Source organism: Hippocampus bargibanti, linkage group LG17, assembly GCF_051943395.1.
Source record: "Hippocampus bargibanti isolate YZ-2025 linkage group LG17, ASM5194339v1, whole genome shotgun sequence".
Taxonomy (NCBI): Eukaryota; Metazoa; Chordata; class Actinopteri; order Syngnathiformes; family Syngnathidae; genus Hippocampus; species Hippocampus bargibanti.
Window position 1 is genome coordinate 4,052,591 of NC_142750.1, and position 15,803 is coordinate 4,068,393.

Here is a 15,803-nt window from a genome sequence, read left to right on the forward strand (position 1 = left end):
AACATAAATGTTTGCAATCGATTAATGAAGTTCCCCCGTGTCAATTCGAGCCGTAAGGACTCCAATGTAGCGTCCCAGAAAATACACAAGATGGCGCCCAAGCTCCGTTGGAAATGGGCTGATTTGTCTGCTGGGAGTTTGTGTCAACTAGTGTCAAATGGTAGTCTTGGTGTAACACACGACGATTCACCATCGCATTATTTAGGTGTTTTCCTTTTATTTCGCCATCAACAGAAAGTTTTCAGACCAAACTAAGTACTCAAAATGCATTGTGTGTCACTTTCTCGGTCAGGGGCGTTCCCTCTGTGACGTCACTTAGGGCGGCGTCATCAACACGAAAACAAGACTTCCTGAATATTCAGTGTGAGTCTTAAAACGTAAAATATAGCTATATGCGGTGGAATCTTTGTAAAAGGCGCTCGGTAGAAGTCATTTGAAGTGATTTTACAAATTATGAACACAACTTGTCCGGAGGTGTCGGTTGTCCTTTAAGTCATTTTTATTGGTGTTTTGCATTTGACTAAAAATATCATAATATAATATATTGTAGATGCTATAAAACGTTTTTCCCGATGTCAGTTAGGAAACAAAAAAATGGTGTCGGTTGTCCTTTAAAATAGAAAAGGAAGACATCATCATAACAACAATGATCTTTATTTCTTAAAATAAGATAAAGGACGTTTTGTTATCAATAATACAGGTACAAAAAAAAAACACATCAAGGAATACACAAGAACATGGCCGCCAGGTAGAATTAAGCAAGACGTGAACTGGCATATCTAATGAAACAGGGCTTTCTATAGGTTGAAAACAATGGCAACTCATGAAAAGTTATAACGCTAACGTTTTCCAATAAATAAGGCACAACTGGATGGCCCTAATAAGGCTGCCTTTGGAAATTTTATGTAGAAATTGGACTGACAATATTCACATTTGACCTGGTGCATAAATACATAGTCATCTTAAATCACTCTCATTTGATATTTCTTTGAATTAAAAAAAAATGGCAGTTCATAATGAGGGAAAATAAGTGTCACGTTTGACATGACACAACATTACTTACATGTGGCCAAATCAGAAACGCACCTTGTGGCTGTAAAGTGAGAGTCATCCGGACATATGTGCCATTTTTAACTCGTGTTCTCACTTCCACCCTTTTTATTGAATTTCGGGTGCACCGAAAGATGATCCTGCAACACATATGCACCCCCTTATGCAGTCCTCACACACAGATAAAGGGGGCGGGGCCCTGGAAAAAAAGTGTAAAAAGTGGATGAGATTGTTACGTGCACCTCCCTCCACTAGAGGTCAATGATGTGCATGAGTGCGATGCGTAGCGGGTTGGGTGTGTCGCCTGTGGTATCAATGTGATGTTGGACGGTTGGCGTTTGAGGGTGAGTATGTATAATGTTTAGTTGTTTTGTGTCAGAGATATGACAGTCAGACACTGTGGACGAAGACCCGAACCCAGAAAGATTGTCCCTACTGCCGGCAGGAGACGCAGCCATTCATGACAGACGTCTGAATTCTGCGGCCCTGTGCCAAGCTATTTATTGAGAGTACATGCACGTTAAAGTGATACATTAGTAAAACATAGTTTTCTTGATTATAATACCACGCCCCTGGAACGTTCTGAACCCCAACAGCTGGAAGCAATACAATATTGTCTTTCCATGAGCTGATAAATGTGTAATCTGGCTAATGAGCTCTTCCTGTGCGGGGTGTTCAAGTCGTAAATAACTTTGGTGATAAAGGACTATACCAAGTACTAATTTCTGTGCAAGGCCAGATCTCCGAAATGAAGCTGAGAGTTTAACTTGCTGTATCTGTTGACCTGATTGACCCCAGGTTGTCTGTGCTTCAATTGTGTATTCAGTCTCACATGTTGTCTAAGCATATAACAGCATGAAACTTTTAAATATGATAACTTCCTATTCTGTCTAATCTCTATCATTTTGTCAATGTGACGTTGGAAGGTTCGCGTGCCAGGGTGTGTTTGGATGATGTTGAGTTGTTTCACTGTCGCGCTTGTAGCGGTTTTGGTCCTGCTTGCACCGTTCTGTTGTGTTGTCCCAGGACAATCACAATCTATGGGCGGTGGGTCTGCCAAAGGTCTCCCAAGACCAGACCGTTGGCCGTGTTGTTCTTTGGATTGACTAGCGTCAATAAATTCTTGAATTTTCCAGAAGCAACTTGTGTCTGGTCTCTCTTTTATGTCTTTGGCTTTGCCGTGCCATAACGTAAATTGGGGGCTCATCCGGGAGTATCAGAACCCCGCGATTCATCATCACCATGCACTCAACGCTGATTACCAAGACTCGCACCGATAGAACTGAACGTCCATTGGAGCATTTACCTACTCTAATAACTATAACTTTGCGACAAGTGATGCCCGATCGCCCTGGTGCCAATATCGAGACAAAACCCGGTTTTAACTTGGTTGTCAGGCGGCTTACGTCTTCTTTATCCTATCAGTTCGTGGCGTCATATCCGAGACCTAGGTTATTGTCGTCCGACCAATGATCCTGCCCGTTCCTTGACATTTAGAGCGTGTATTTCAGCCGGACTGGAGTCCTTGATTCGGCACCATACGACTGTCGAAGGAGTTGAGCGTATGCGAGAGGTTCTGATTGAAGTATGTGGTGATTTGACTGACAATGTGCTCAATGTTGATGCGGGTTCGTACACTCCAATCTGTATTGCGAGCACGTTTGTCAATGGCGGGTCAGGGTCTTCGCCTTTCGATCGGAGTTGATTTTTCGAGAAGCAACTTGTGTCTGGTCTCCCTTTTATGTTATTGGCTTCGCTGTGCCGTAACATAAATTCTAAAAGGATTAGTTTTGAGCGTCAGTCCCTTGCTGGCACTGAGAGTGAAACCGTAAGGGAAGTGTAGGCAAAAATAAAAGTGGCGATTGTGGGGAAGGGATGGGGGAAAAAAAAAATCATTTTTTGTGAATGTGGTCCACCATAGTGAGAGAAAAGTCACTTGCCTTTTTTTCTGTAACCCACCTTGTATGGAGAGGGTCAAAGTTATTAAGAATCAGGGTGAGGAGGGGGGAGGGGGTCCTATATCTCATGGGCGGTAAGATGATGTTCCGGCACGCCGTTGGTGTGAGGCGGCGGCGCTGTGTTGTTCTCATTGAGGCGCCTGACGCGATACACTTCGTAGTGGATGCTGCTGGTGATGTCCTTAATGTTCTGCATGTGAGTTCTGGAGAAAGAAAAGCACAATATACGGATGATGTGATTAATGAGTAGCAAAAAAAAAAAAAAAAAAAAAAATAGATATATATTTACAGAAGGCTTGGCCTACCTGATGAGGAGATCTCTTAAATAGGCGAACTCACAGTGGGCTACGTTTTCAACTGACGGTAGAAGGAAAAAAACGTGTGGTTAAGTGTCAGTATAAGACAATTGTTATCATTATGTCATTATTGGAAATCATCCTTGCAGTATCTATTTGATATTAACTATCTATTAGCTATCTGGCTGGCTATTTAGCTATCTAGCTGGCTATCAATTAACTATATAGCTATCTAATAGCTATCTGTTAGCTAGCTATCTAGATAGCTTTCTATCTATTTGAGTTGAGTTTTTATTATTTCAAGCTCATATAACTCCAGAAGCATACCATTTAGGAATTAACTCTTTTTCTGATGGAAGAAAACAGTCTAAGGTTTCTTACGCTGCATTGAATGTTTATGTAGTCCTAAAACTCAATATTCTGTGGGTCCTGGAATTCGAGTGATAATGACAAAAATCCTGGCACTGGAGTGGACACATTTTTGCACATGGTCTGACATTAGTTATATGGGTCTTGAGTTATCTGAGCTTGAAATATGGATGGCTGTGCGAAATACAATACATTTATAGTGATTTATATTACGCTTTAATAACAGCTGAGGCAGTAACAAAGCGCTAATACGGACAAAAGGGAAATGCTGCCCTCTTGTGGAAGTGAAAAAACATTGCCAGGGGTCTGACCAGCGCTTTATCAGCACCACCCCTGCAAGACAAACCAAAACCTGAACAAATTCGGGAATGGCGCTCCACGTTCATATTTTCAATTCCAGAATAAATTCGGGAATGGCAGTGAATGAGCTAAATTGCACAAGAGGGAGTATCTTTGGTTTTTTTTGGGTAACATCTATCAAGCTCTCTTATTCCATCTCAGTTGCAAACTCAGACTCCGCAGCGATCAAGCTAATTGCGCATAGCTGCAATGCGTCGACACAGCAGGAAATTAAACTTCCTTTACGAGACATTCGCAGGCACGACTGCGTGCCTCCTATCTGTAGCGATCATGTCATTAAGTACACAAGTAAAAACTGTTAACTGATATTATCGACGACAGCACCCCCACTTCCCGCGTCAGCTGCCGAGCGCATGACACCAGTCACAACAGTGCATTGTTTTACTGCAGACTGTCTATTGGACTGTTTATTTTTTGGGGTGGGAAATTCTTTTCACACAGTTTTAAGGACTTGGTATGTCAGTTTTTGTCATTAAACGTGACCGTGAAAAACCGCACTCATGTCCCTTTGCTGAGGAAGTCGTACCTTCAATAGTTCCCCACTTGGTCTTCCTCCCCAGCAACCTCCTGCCGTTGACTTGGTACTCCTGATCGCTGCCCACGACGGCAAAAGGAATCATCTCCTGAGCAGACGTAGAATCACATGATGTCAAGTGGAGACTAGCAGGAAAAAAAAAGAATAATAATAACTTTCGGGATCCTCACCCTGATCTTCTCATTGATCATTCTGTCCTCGGCGTCCTCGTCGAACTCTTTCTGCGGGTAGATGTCGATCCCGTTGGCTCGCAACTCTTCCCGGATCTGTCGAACAATAGTTACTAAAGCGCTCAAGGGAAGGAATTAATTCGGCTTGAATATTAAAAAAATAAATACAAATATAAACAAAGATATAATTCAAGGTTATTGATTTTGGATTCGGAATCTTACCTTCTTTTTAAAGAAATCCCTCTCCTCTAAGGTGAGTGTATCCGCTTTGGCAATAACCGGAACGATGTTGACAACCTTACTGAGACGCCTCATGAACTCCACATCAAGAGGCCGCAGACTTGGAAGAAATAAAGGAACAAAGAAAAAAAAAAATCAAGTTAGTAATGTGCAGTACACAAATGCACCGCCAGAGGTCAGGAACGCTTGTGAGCTACTTTTCCCCCCTTTGTGACCGACTGTGTGGAGGTTTGCAGAATTGGTGACCCCGTTTACAGAGCTCCTGCATGTTAGCGGTAGCGGACTGGATAATAACCCTTTAACAGATCAGCCGCGTCAAAAAAACAAAACAAAAAACTGAGCACTCGGGGGGGAAAAAAAATGAATACATCTGAAGCTCCAAACTGGACCGTGATATTTAGTGTTTCTGCTCCAGGTTGCCTTTTTCCATTCGGCCAACACTGAGCAGCTGCCGGTCCACCCAATGTGACAACTGCAATGATGCCTTACTGGATGGTGGGCACACGGGAGGAGGGGCGATTCACACTCACTCCACAGTTGAGTAGATGCCAGCCACAAAAAAAAAAAAAAATCAGCGCCGTCTCTCGATGTGACATTTTGACCACAAGCAGCTTTCTGAAATATTTCAGAACACTATTTGGCGGTAAATTCCGACAATTTCTTGTTGAACACACGAGACCTTGTACTGCCATTTATTCTAAATGCACATCAACACAATGAAGGGTGTGTAGTGTGCGTGCTCTTCTTTCTTTCCGGTATTTGAGGTATCAGGACAAAGAACCTGGTGCCCAAAAAGAACATTTGGAAACGGTAGTCCCTGTGTGTGATGGTCCGAAAAGTGGTCCCCAGAAAACATGAAAACGCATATGTGTGTCTGTGTGTGCCTGCTCTCGTTTCTGTGTAATTGTGGGGACACAAACTGTTTAAACAGTCACATCCTGTGGACCTCAAACGGTCAAAACAAAAAATGTTCGAGGTCCACAGGACAAAAAACCTGATGCCCAAAAAGAAAATTTGAAATGGTTAGTCCCTGTAAAATGATGGTCCGAAAAGTGGTCCCCACAAAACATGAAAATGTGGATGTGTGTGTGTGTGTGTGTGTGTGTCTGTGTGTGCTCGCTCACCAGTGTCCTGTGGGCGGGATGAAGTATATGCAACAGTGGACTCTGGAGTCCGGGATCCTCTTCTTCCTGTTAATGTTTATTTCCTCTTGCAGATATGCTTCGTACTGGTCGTTAATAAATTTCATGATGGGCTGCCAGCTGGATGATGGAGAGGCAAGATGAGAAATGGAGTGGGGGGTGGGGTAACCACATCATAAAAGGGTCCAAGGGATGGCAAAGGAAAAGTATGACGATAACCATAGAACTGGTTACTGGTCCAGACTACCTAGTACTTAATTTCTCTCTCTGTCATCTCATTAATATGAACATGAGTTGGTTTTACGATGTCGAGCGGCGTACGTTAGCTTTGAGATGTTCCACCACTGTTTACGTTCAATGTAATTAAAAAGTGGAAATGTACCAGTTCTCATTGTTTATCTGATCTCCAAAGCCAGGTGTGTCGATAACAGTCAGCTTCATTCTCACTCCCTTCTCCTCGATGTCTGAGCAAAACAAACACACACACAAGGTCACTCCATGCCATGTCGACGAGGTTCTTCAAGTCTTTACTGTGGTTAAAAAAATAAGGGTGCGGCAGATAGACCCTAGTGGACTATACCGTGACTGATGGATTTGATTTCAATCGTCTTGGGGATCTTCTCCTGGGCGGTGGCCATGACTGATTTACGACTGACTTTGGACTTGAACAGGGTGTTCATCAGAGTCGATTTGCCCAGGCCACTTTGTCCTGTACGAGAATACAAAAACAATAGAGTAAAAAGTTGAACGTTCTCAGACACATCCGAGAACAGAGCAACGCGACATAACGTTAGGCTTGTAAAGTTCAGACAGGGGGGTGGGGGGGTTTCAAAGCATTTTGCACGTATGTGTTAAGTGCATGATCACAGTCATGATGCGAATGAGGCGTTAAGCGGCCCCACCACCGCGTCTCCAAGCTGATTACGGTTCATTTGGACTGCACCGTTTTCTATCAGACTTTGATTAGAGAGGAAAAGTAACATGATGGCTGAAGAACAGAAGCAGGTTGAAATAAGACGAATTGCCTGCACTTTAATCCTATGACGACTGATGCCTTTGAAAAGACAATTGTTATCATTATGTTATGATTGGAAATCATTCCTCGCAGTTAAACAGAGTATGGCGTCTACAATTATACCTTTTTAGCCTCGACGTAAAAGGTGATTTGTCTTTAACTCCTTCACTGCCAGGCGATGTGCAAAAAAATGTGTCCACTTCAGTGCCAGGGTTTTTGACATTTTTACTCAAATTGCGGGATCCACAAAATATTGAGTTTTAGGACTACATGAACATTTATACAGTGTTACAAACTTTAGACTCTCCTTTTTCATCAGAAAAATAGAGTTAATTCCTAAGTTATATGGGTCTGGAATTATCTGAGCTGGAAATGGAGGCAGCTGGACAAAGTACAATACATATGCTCCCCAACTTACGAACAAGATACATTCCGGTCGTTCGTAAGGTGAATTTGTTCGTAAGTTGATTCAGCACTATATTTTGTATGGAATGTTTAATGCTTGTATCAGTAACCTGTTTTGGATTGTACTGAAAAATAAACATTTAATAAAATATATGTTCTATAAAGATATGTACAGGTGCAACTGGAGAGAATACTACATATGTTATGTAACAAAGCGCTAACATGGACAAAAGGCAAATGCTGCGCCCTCGTGGAATGGTAAAACATTGCCAGAGGTCTGATCAGCACTTTATCGACACCCCCCCCCCGCAAGCAAAACCAAAACCCCGAACAAATTGGGGAATGGCGTTCCACGTCATATTTTCAATTCCCGAATAAATCCAGTCCTTCCAATTTTCAAATACAATTTCTCCACAACGACAGACCTTTCTTCTGGCTTACCTACAACCATGATGTTCAGTTCGAAGCCTTGCTTCATGGCCTTCCTCCTCATCTGCTCCAAGATGGCGTCAATGCCCACGTAAGTGAAATCCACCACAGGGGCCGCGGGCCTGTCTGTGTACGATGCCGTGGCTTCAGGTGCCACCGCGTCGGCCATGGTGATGCCGATGGGACTCGAAATCACTTCCAGCCCTAAATAGACAGCAGAGGGGGAAAGGGGGAGGGGGGTTAGAAATAATAGTAGTGCTCCTAGAATTGGGGATGGGATGACACTGCTGTGTTAAGTGGTTTTGAATTTTATAACATGCCCTTTTAAGCGACCGTGTCAGTCACACCTATGGAAGCAGCTTTTCATTGGCCTCCAACACCACTTCCCCATCCTGTTCCAGGCGTCAGCAATTTAACGTGACTTACTTCCCTCCACTCCCCACCCCCTTGCATTCCTCTCCCCCCTTGTCCATGTCTTTCAAGCTCACCCCTTTTTTCCTCCTCCTGAAAAAGAATGATTCCGCAAGAGATAGGCCTTCCTCCTTGCAGTGATTTCGATTTCAAATATATAATAATAAATTTCATTCATAAGCGCCTTTCAAAACTCACAAGGACACTTTACAGTCATGGGATTATTATAAATATAAGTGAGAAAATTTAAAGGCCTCTACAAACACAGCTTCCATCATTTTTGATGTCTTTGTGATGCTACAAAGACATAATGAGATCATTAAAAAAAATATTACAACTGAGTGCATACAAAATTGATCAAAATAAATTTGATAGTTTGAGCCAGACAAAAAAAACTTTTGTCTTTGCTAGCAACCGATGGGCGAGTACGGAGTATTGTTTTGGTTCAATAGCGGATTTACCATATTTCCCGGTGTATAAGGCGCACCCAAAAGCCTTCATTTCCTTCAAAAGATGACCCTGCGCCTTATAAGTGGGCGCGCCTTATAAGTGAAGTAATATTGAGCCACAACAGGTCTCGCAACTACTGTCAGCAGCCACCGACTCCATTTCCCCCTGTATAAGTAGTGCATAACCCCAGCCTCTACTGTAGCCTCTATGTTATTAGGTATTGTACCTTATATTTGGAAAACTTGTATATAGTTATATATTATACAGTAAAGTCTCGTTATATCGATATTCAAGGGAGTCCGAAAAAATATCGATATAATCGGGACTATCGATATATCCGAACCTTGTTTGCATGTAATTTTCTCAGTGCGTGCATAGAAATAGTATCGATATAACCGGGACTATCGATATATCCGATATCGATATAACGAGACTTTACTGTATCTGGAAAACTTTTTGCATCCATTGAAGGTTCCGTTCCGACCAAACGATCGTAAGTCAAAATGGTCGTCAGTCGAAATCCATTCAAAATGTTGAATAGACTAAGGCTAAATGACTTGCAAACTCCCCCCCCCTTTGGTGCCATCAGACGGTCGATTGCTGTGCGAGAGTGAGCTGGCTGGCTGGCCAAAATTGTGGTATACGTTGCCGGCCTGCTAGCGCATTGCAGTGCCAGGCGTAGAATTAAAAAAAAAAAATTAAAAAGGGTCTGAAAGTCGTGCATGTAAGTACAGGTAGTCGTAAGTCGAGCTGGTCGTAAGTCGGATGTTACCTGTATATGGAAAATACACCATTCATTATGGGTGCGCCTTATACACCAGAAAATACGGTATTTTACGGTATTGAGTACTTGCAAAGGGTGTCGATAAAAACCACCAATATACTAAGACAAAAATATTAAAAAATGAGACTGTGCAAGTCCTCCTCAGCTGTAGGTGGCACTATAGGCCAGCTAATTGACATAAGGCAGCAAATTATAAGCGTATATTGTTCACATTTGTACATATTTTACATATTAAACCAAAATTGAGTTTTTGGAGTCAAAATGATGGACTGACCGATTACGACACCCTTTACATCTTTCATTAAGTTGATGCGCAGTTTCATTGTCGCTCGTCTTTAGTTTCCGAAGGGATTTCCCCTGTATCAGATTACGTGATGGCATGTTTCCTTTGTTCCGTTTAACAAACAAAACGAGCGAAAAACTATTTGAAAAAGAGGATGACGCCTAAGCGATACTGTTCTAAAACATTTTTTTGTCTTGCCTTCTGAACTTATTGAGTTGCATTGTTTATTGGGAACTATCACTCAGCTTTCTGCTGCGGTGCAAAAGCTTTTTCGGGTGGGGGGAAATAGTTTTGAGTAGGAAGGAGTGTAAAGGGGAAGGAGGCGGGGTGAGGGCGTAATCCGATGTTCAGAGGCTACGAGATAACGGAAGCAAAGAAGGGTAGAAAATAAGATGAGGGCTTAGGTCAAAGATGAGTGTGGATGGAGGAAAAGAGTGATTCACTTCATTTTCTCCACCCCCTTCCTGAAAAAATGCAACCAGGTGAAGAAAAAAAAAATTTCCATAGCAAAAGTGCAGATGTGGTTGAAGCCACAAGGACAAACAGCTGGCCAAAATGTTGTTTTTGACAGCATAGGTGAGAAGGTCAAAGGTTACGTTCCCACTTTAGGCCTATGACGATAACTGAAGTCCCTCTCTGACAAACTAATGGCTTGATCTTTTCCACAAACTACATTGGACGGTTTGAGACCAAAGAAAGCATGCGAGCTAAACATGCTAGCAAAAGCAAAACATGCTAGCTAGCTAAACATGCGATTTTACTAGTTTTCAGGATTAAAATCTGACAAGAAATACGCGAATCCCACAAAGACTCTGAAGAGTTGATCACACACGAGATCGCCGCTTTCTACAAATCTGTCAGATAGCCAATCAGGGGGAGGAATCGTTTTTTTTCCAAAGAGCATCCAAGTCAAACACACATTAGCGGACAAGTCCACTAAATGGGTCATTTGGATCTTTTCTCTGCGCTAAAAGGTTTTTTATGGGCTCCCTTTCTAGACATCATCTCCTTTCGTCTTTAATTTCTCATCCCCAGACAGTACAAAAGGAAATCCCATCTCATTTTAACAAGGCAAAATTTGGTCTTAATTAAGACCTAGATGTTTCGTAGCTAATATCAGTGTCTGAAATAACGTTTGCCCAGACGCCCGGGGCGTGCGACTTTTATATCGGGCGTACAACTTACAAAACGTCTGCGCCCGATTGGCCGACATCTTCTTCAAGAAAAAAAAAAATAATACGATTTTTTTTAAGATTTCGAAATCCGAATAAATTATTCGGATTTTGAAATCTTTGTTCGGTTTGGATATTTTGGAATTTCGCTTCGTTTGGCAACTTGCATACTCGGCACGGCAGCCAATCAGAAGCCTGCTTCGTGCTTCCCGACTTTCCCGAGCGATATAAGGTCACGCATTAGCATATCATTTTCCAAAGTAGATGCACAGAACCTCAGCCACAGATGATTCAAAAGAAGCTCAGAAAATTTATGACGCTACAAAACGTAAATTATCCAGTGACTGTAAAGTGTCCTTGAGAGTTTTGAAAGGCACTTAGAAATTAATGTATCACTATTATTATTAAAAGCATCGTGGAAAGAGGAGTTCACGTTGCTTGCAGTAGACAACGCAACGCAAACATTCCATTGTGCAACATGACGAACACTGTATGGACAAGCGACAATTGGAGCAAAATCCTCAGCAAGGGATATTTATAATAAATTAAGCAAGAGAGCATTTGTGGTAGGCACATCCTTAATAAAAAAAGAATCCTTAATACTTCGCAACAATGTTTTTTTTTTTGCGATTAGTCGTCTTATTGTGTTTCAAGTTGTGAAAAATGGGGCAGGCAACTTTTCAGAGTTGCCTGCCCTGGTGTCCGGTAACTTTTTGTCATGAGTTTCAGACACTGCTAATATCTCAATGGTGACTTCTCTGGTGAGTCTGGAACTGCTTGTTTATGGCAAGCAACCCCCTACTCCTCCCGGGTTTTCGTTTGTGTTGATCATATATGATTCAAGTGGACCAGAATGCATCAGCACAAATAAAGCGACTTTGCTCGTTTCACTCATTGGCCATAAGAATGTAAACAGGAAGGTTAGCTCAGTGGACTGTGAAGCGACAAGCAAATAAAAGCGGTCGAAATAAACACACAACAGAGCAAAACTTTTTTTTTGATGTGTTAAGAATTATCGAGTCCCGCAGGTAATATACACACCAGATACGAGCTGCATTTTTAAAAGGCAAGATATAAAAAGGAAACTAAGCAAAGAGGTGTCCAGTAAATCATCACTCTCAAATCCGGTTACACACCACCTGCTAGTTACAACATGATCATGGCTTTCGGCCGTCAGAGGATATCATTTAACACAAGGCGGGATTTGGGAAATGCTTTGAAGGTCAACCAGACACAGAACGGAAATCTGTGCGATGTCATTGCTGATACACCTTTGGGGGGGAAGGTCCCGGTCCAAATGCTAGCCACTAAATCACTATGATCACAGGAAGTTTGGAGAAAATCAGAAGAACGAGTACTCGAGTTTATATTCATCCAAGTGGCACGCCGACGGGGACTGTTAAATGTCACCAGACTGACCTGGAGTATGCCAGAAGCCCGAAGGGGGTCAAAGGGCATCAAGCAGAATGGCTGACTGACATCAAGCGTGGAGCCAAATGGAATGTCACCTCTGTCCTTACATATATCTTACTGGTGTCAAATACATCAAACGGGTATTTGAAAAACAGACTTAACGCAGTCCCACACCAAAAGGCACAAAAAAGGTGTGTGTACAAGTTTACGGCGACCTTTTAGGTATTCTATCAGTGAAAGGGATGCCTTTCAATGACTCTGAGTGTCCACAAGAATGCGTGCTACATACATGCTAGTGACACAAACCAGAGGCGGGTGACTTTCTTAAAACTCCAGAGGCCGGTGGCAGTTTTCCAGCGGTTCATTGTCAGATGACTCCGTAATGGACCCTATAGGGTCAATATGTGACAATGCATGAGAGAGTTTGAAAAATGAAGTCAATTGTTTCCCCGTCTCGAGGGAAAAAGTTCATCCAAGCTTATTTGACCAAGAGCCATGCTGTCACATTGCAGTTGAGGTGAAAAGTTTACAGGAGAGAGCTCGATTTTGCGGAATCAAATGTTATATCGCATGTTGAAGGAATGAGTTGCAGTATTGGGATGCAACCAGCAGAGGCGCTGTTTGGTCGGTCTTAGCTAGTTTGTTGTATTAAAAAAAATGTCCATGTCACAGCAACTTTGCAGGATACCAAAGTCACATGGGACTGAAATCAAGAAGAGAAAAAAAAACTAAAATATGAAATTTGCCAATTAATTTCCACATTGAAATGCTAATGTTAGCCACTTTAGCCACCGACACATTCATTTAAACGGCAATGTAGTAGGTACGCTCCAGTGACCTATATTCCACCGCGATTGTTTCTGTCCGGTGAAACGAGCGCACTCTGTACTCGCAGTCGTATATCATTGCATTTTTGTGAAGTACGTAATCGTTTTTCGTGGGATTTTCCAAGCTATGCAGTTTATGATGACATATTATACGTTTCCCTCCATGCTGGTTCTTGAAATTTCTGAATACGACAACGAGAAACAGGGAAAACAATTGATTGAAGTTTACGCTCTTTTTGCTAACACTACAGTTTATAAAGGTGAGTAAGTTGTATTTTTATAACTCATAGAAGTGGGAGAATATATATTTTTCTCCATAACTGCCAAGTTTCAAGCAAAAAGAAGCATTAGCATATATATTTCTCGAGCTTGCAGTTTTCTTTCCCAGTATTCAGTGACAGCCATTTTTGATTTCTGACCAAAATCTGCCTGTATTCGATTGTTGATATTTGCTAAATTATATTTTGAATCTTTTTTTTGCGTTTTTTTTGTTCTTGTTTAGAATTTCAAAAGCTTTCCAATTGTATATTATTCATTAAGATCTGCCCAAAAAAATTAAGTTATGATAGTTTAAACTCTAATAAAGAACTCTGTCACATAATTTTATTGTTTTAACTGTGTAATTACAGGAAGAAAATTCGCTCATATTTCAAAAATTTTAAATTCCATTATTTCCTTATTATTTGGCATAGAAGAATACTCTATGCACCATTTGAAAGCTATTTAAATGCACGTTAATATGGTATTAGAAAATGTGTGACGAATTATTATTGAAAATTTGTCACATCCCTAAATGTAATGAATACTATTTTAGCCCGTGGTTGACACAATTGTCTTTCATATAGACAACAACCCCCAATAAAGAAAATGCCTGATGAGTTTGTTAAAAACGAATCAGTTAATTAAAAAAAAAAAAAACATTGAAAGCTAAGCAAAAAAATGTGAGGGGGCGGGGGAAATATAGGTCTTCACAGGCCTGACTGACACACACACCAACCCACACACCGCCGTGTGCAGCTATGAAGACTTGTTAAGTGATCTGGTAATGGATCACCATGAGAAAAGAAAGAGCACATGTCACAAATACTACTCAAAAGAGAAAACAAGCAGCGGGAGCTCACAATGGAAAAGCGTCCATATTTCACACAGCCACCGGTACTCAACAAACATGCCGCTTTTAGATGAGAGTAGGCAAAACTGGAGCAATTATAATCACGGGCCATGTGCGCACAAAAACACACCAAACTTGAATGCAAGTTTTTTTTCTTCAAGGGGGCATCAACACAAACATTTATATTCAGGTTTATGATACTAATGAAACTAATGAAATTCTTGTATGAAGTATGCATAGAAAGCAACATTTAAACCTACTTACCGTGCGTGTGTATTGTCCCTGGCTGCCGTGCAAGTGTGTAAGTGAGTAAAGAGGCAGAAGTTTTCTGTGGCTCTGAAAGCTCCCCCGCAGGCCACTCCCACCCTCGCTTGTCATGTGAACCAAGACGCCGAAGCAACAGGAGACACCCACTTCCTTTATCTAACCCCCCCCCCCCCGGGCCTCAAAACAATTATAAAAAGGGAAAATCTAGCCGCGTCAGATCACCTGTGTTAAAAAAAAAAGGATATTGGATTTCTGGATCTGAATGATCAGGTCGGGATTATTGACGCATCGACAGCACACACACAGCCTTTGGACTAGCTCACAAGCAACAGTGAGAATTTTCCAAACCCAAATTCATCATCTTGACATCCTCATCTTGGTCAAATGTGAATGTCAAAACACTCAATGTACTCATTTTTCACCGCAAATGAGTCATTTAATTTAAAAGTGGGAGCAAGACGATCAGTTTTGACTGATAACTGCTCTTACAATTGTGAGGAGAGGAAGCAGCTGTGTGGTATGCCAGCCAAAGTTTTGATTAACCTTTGAGGCATATTTTAGGAATTAAATGTATTATTAGCATTATTTTCCCAGAAAATTTCATCTGGACTCTAAATTAGGAGAGTTTGGGGAGCGAGCAAATCTGCCTGTAGATCTTTCTTTAAGACACATGATGAGACATGATGAATTAAAGACATGTGACCCACGCTTGCTTTGTATAACAGTACACGGGTGACCGCTCTCGGTCTTCGGGAGGAGGTTGTTGGTAAATGGAAACTAGTTTTTGTGAGTGCTAAAAAATGTGAAGATTGATTTGGTCTACAAAGTAAGGTAAGGCTTCCATGTATACCAGGTATTGTGAGGTTGTATACCAGCGAAACCGCACCTCCTGGTGGTTGGTAGACGAATTACAACGGTGCAGAAATAATGAAAACAAGGCCTGATGCTATAATGGAGCCAGCTATTTTTTCCCCAGAAGCACTAAATAGGTAGCCACACATGCACTTCCAGAGTAGATTTTTATTATAATTACATGTTTATTATTAAATTATTTGAACACAATCAAAAAAGGGGCTCCTGTGCATAAACAGTATCATTGATGCATGACACAAAAGT

General features: G+C 41.6%; 1 protein-coding gene across 4 annotated transcripts in view; it reads right to left on the reverse strand.

Moving 5' to 3' along the window:
* Positions 1–638: 638 nt before the first annotated feature.
* Positions 639–15,803, reverse strand: part of LOC148885296 (neuronal-specific septin-3-like) — a 51,283-nt gene continuing 36,118 nt past the window's right edge. For 3 of the 4 annotated variants that reach the window (XM_089017922.1, XM_089017924.1, XM_089017923.1), the window contains 9 exons: positions 7,982–8,173; positions 6,701–6,829; positions 6,503–6,584; positions 6,103–6,240; positions 4,961–5,078; positions 4,739–4,834; positions 4,560–4,656; positions 3,314–3,365; positions 639–3,211 (listed from right to left, as the gene is read on the reverse strand). In XM_089017922.1, the coding sequence (XP_088874048.1) occupies positions 3,067–3,211; positions 3,314–3,365; positions 4,560–4,656; positions 4,739–4,834; positions 4,961–5,078; positions 6,103–6,240; positions 6,503–6,584; positions 6,701–6,829; positions 7,982–8,173 (1,049 nt within the window). In that variant the 3' untranslated portion in view covers positions 639–3,066. The remainder of the gene's footprint in view (positions 3,212–3,313; positions 3,366–4,559; positions 4,657–4,738; positions 4,835–4,960; positions 5,079–6,102; positions 6,241–6,502; positions 6,585–6,700; positions 6,830–7,981; positions 8,174–15,803) is intronic. The other variant, XR_016117984.1, reaches the window with a different exon arrangement.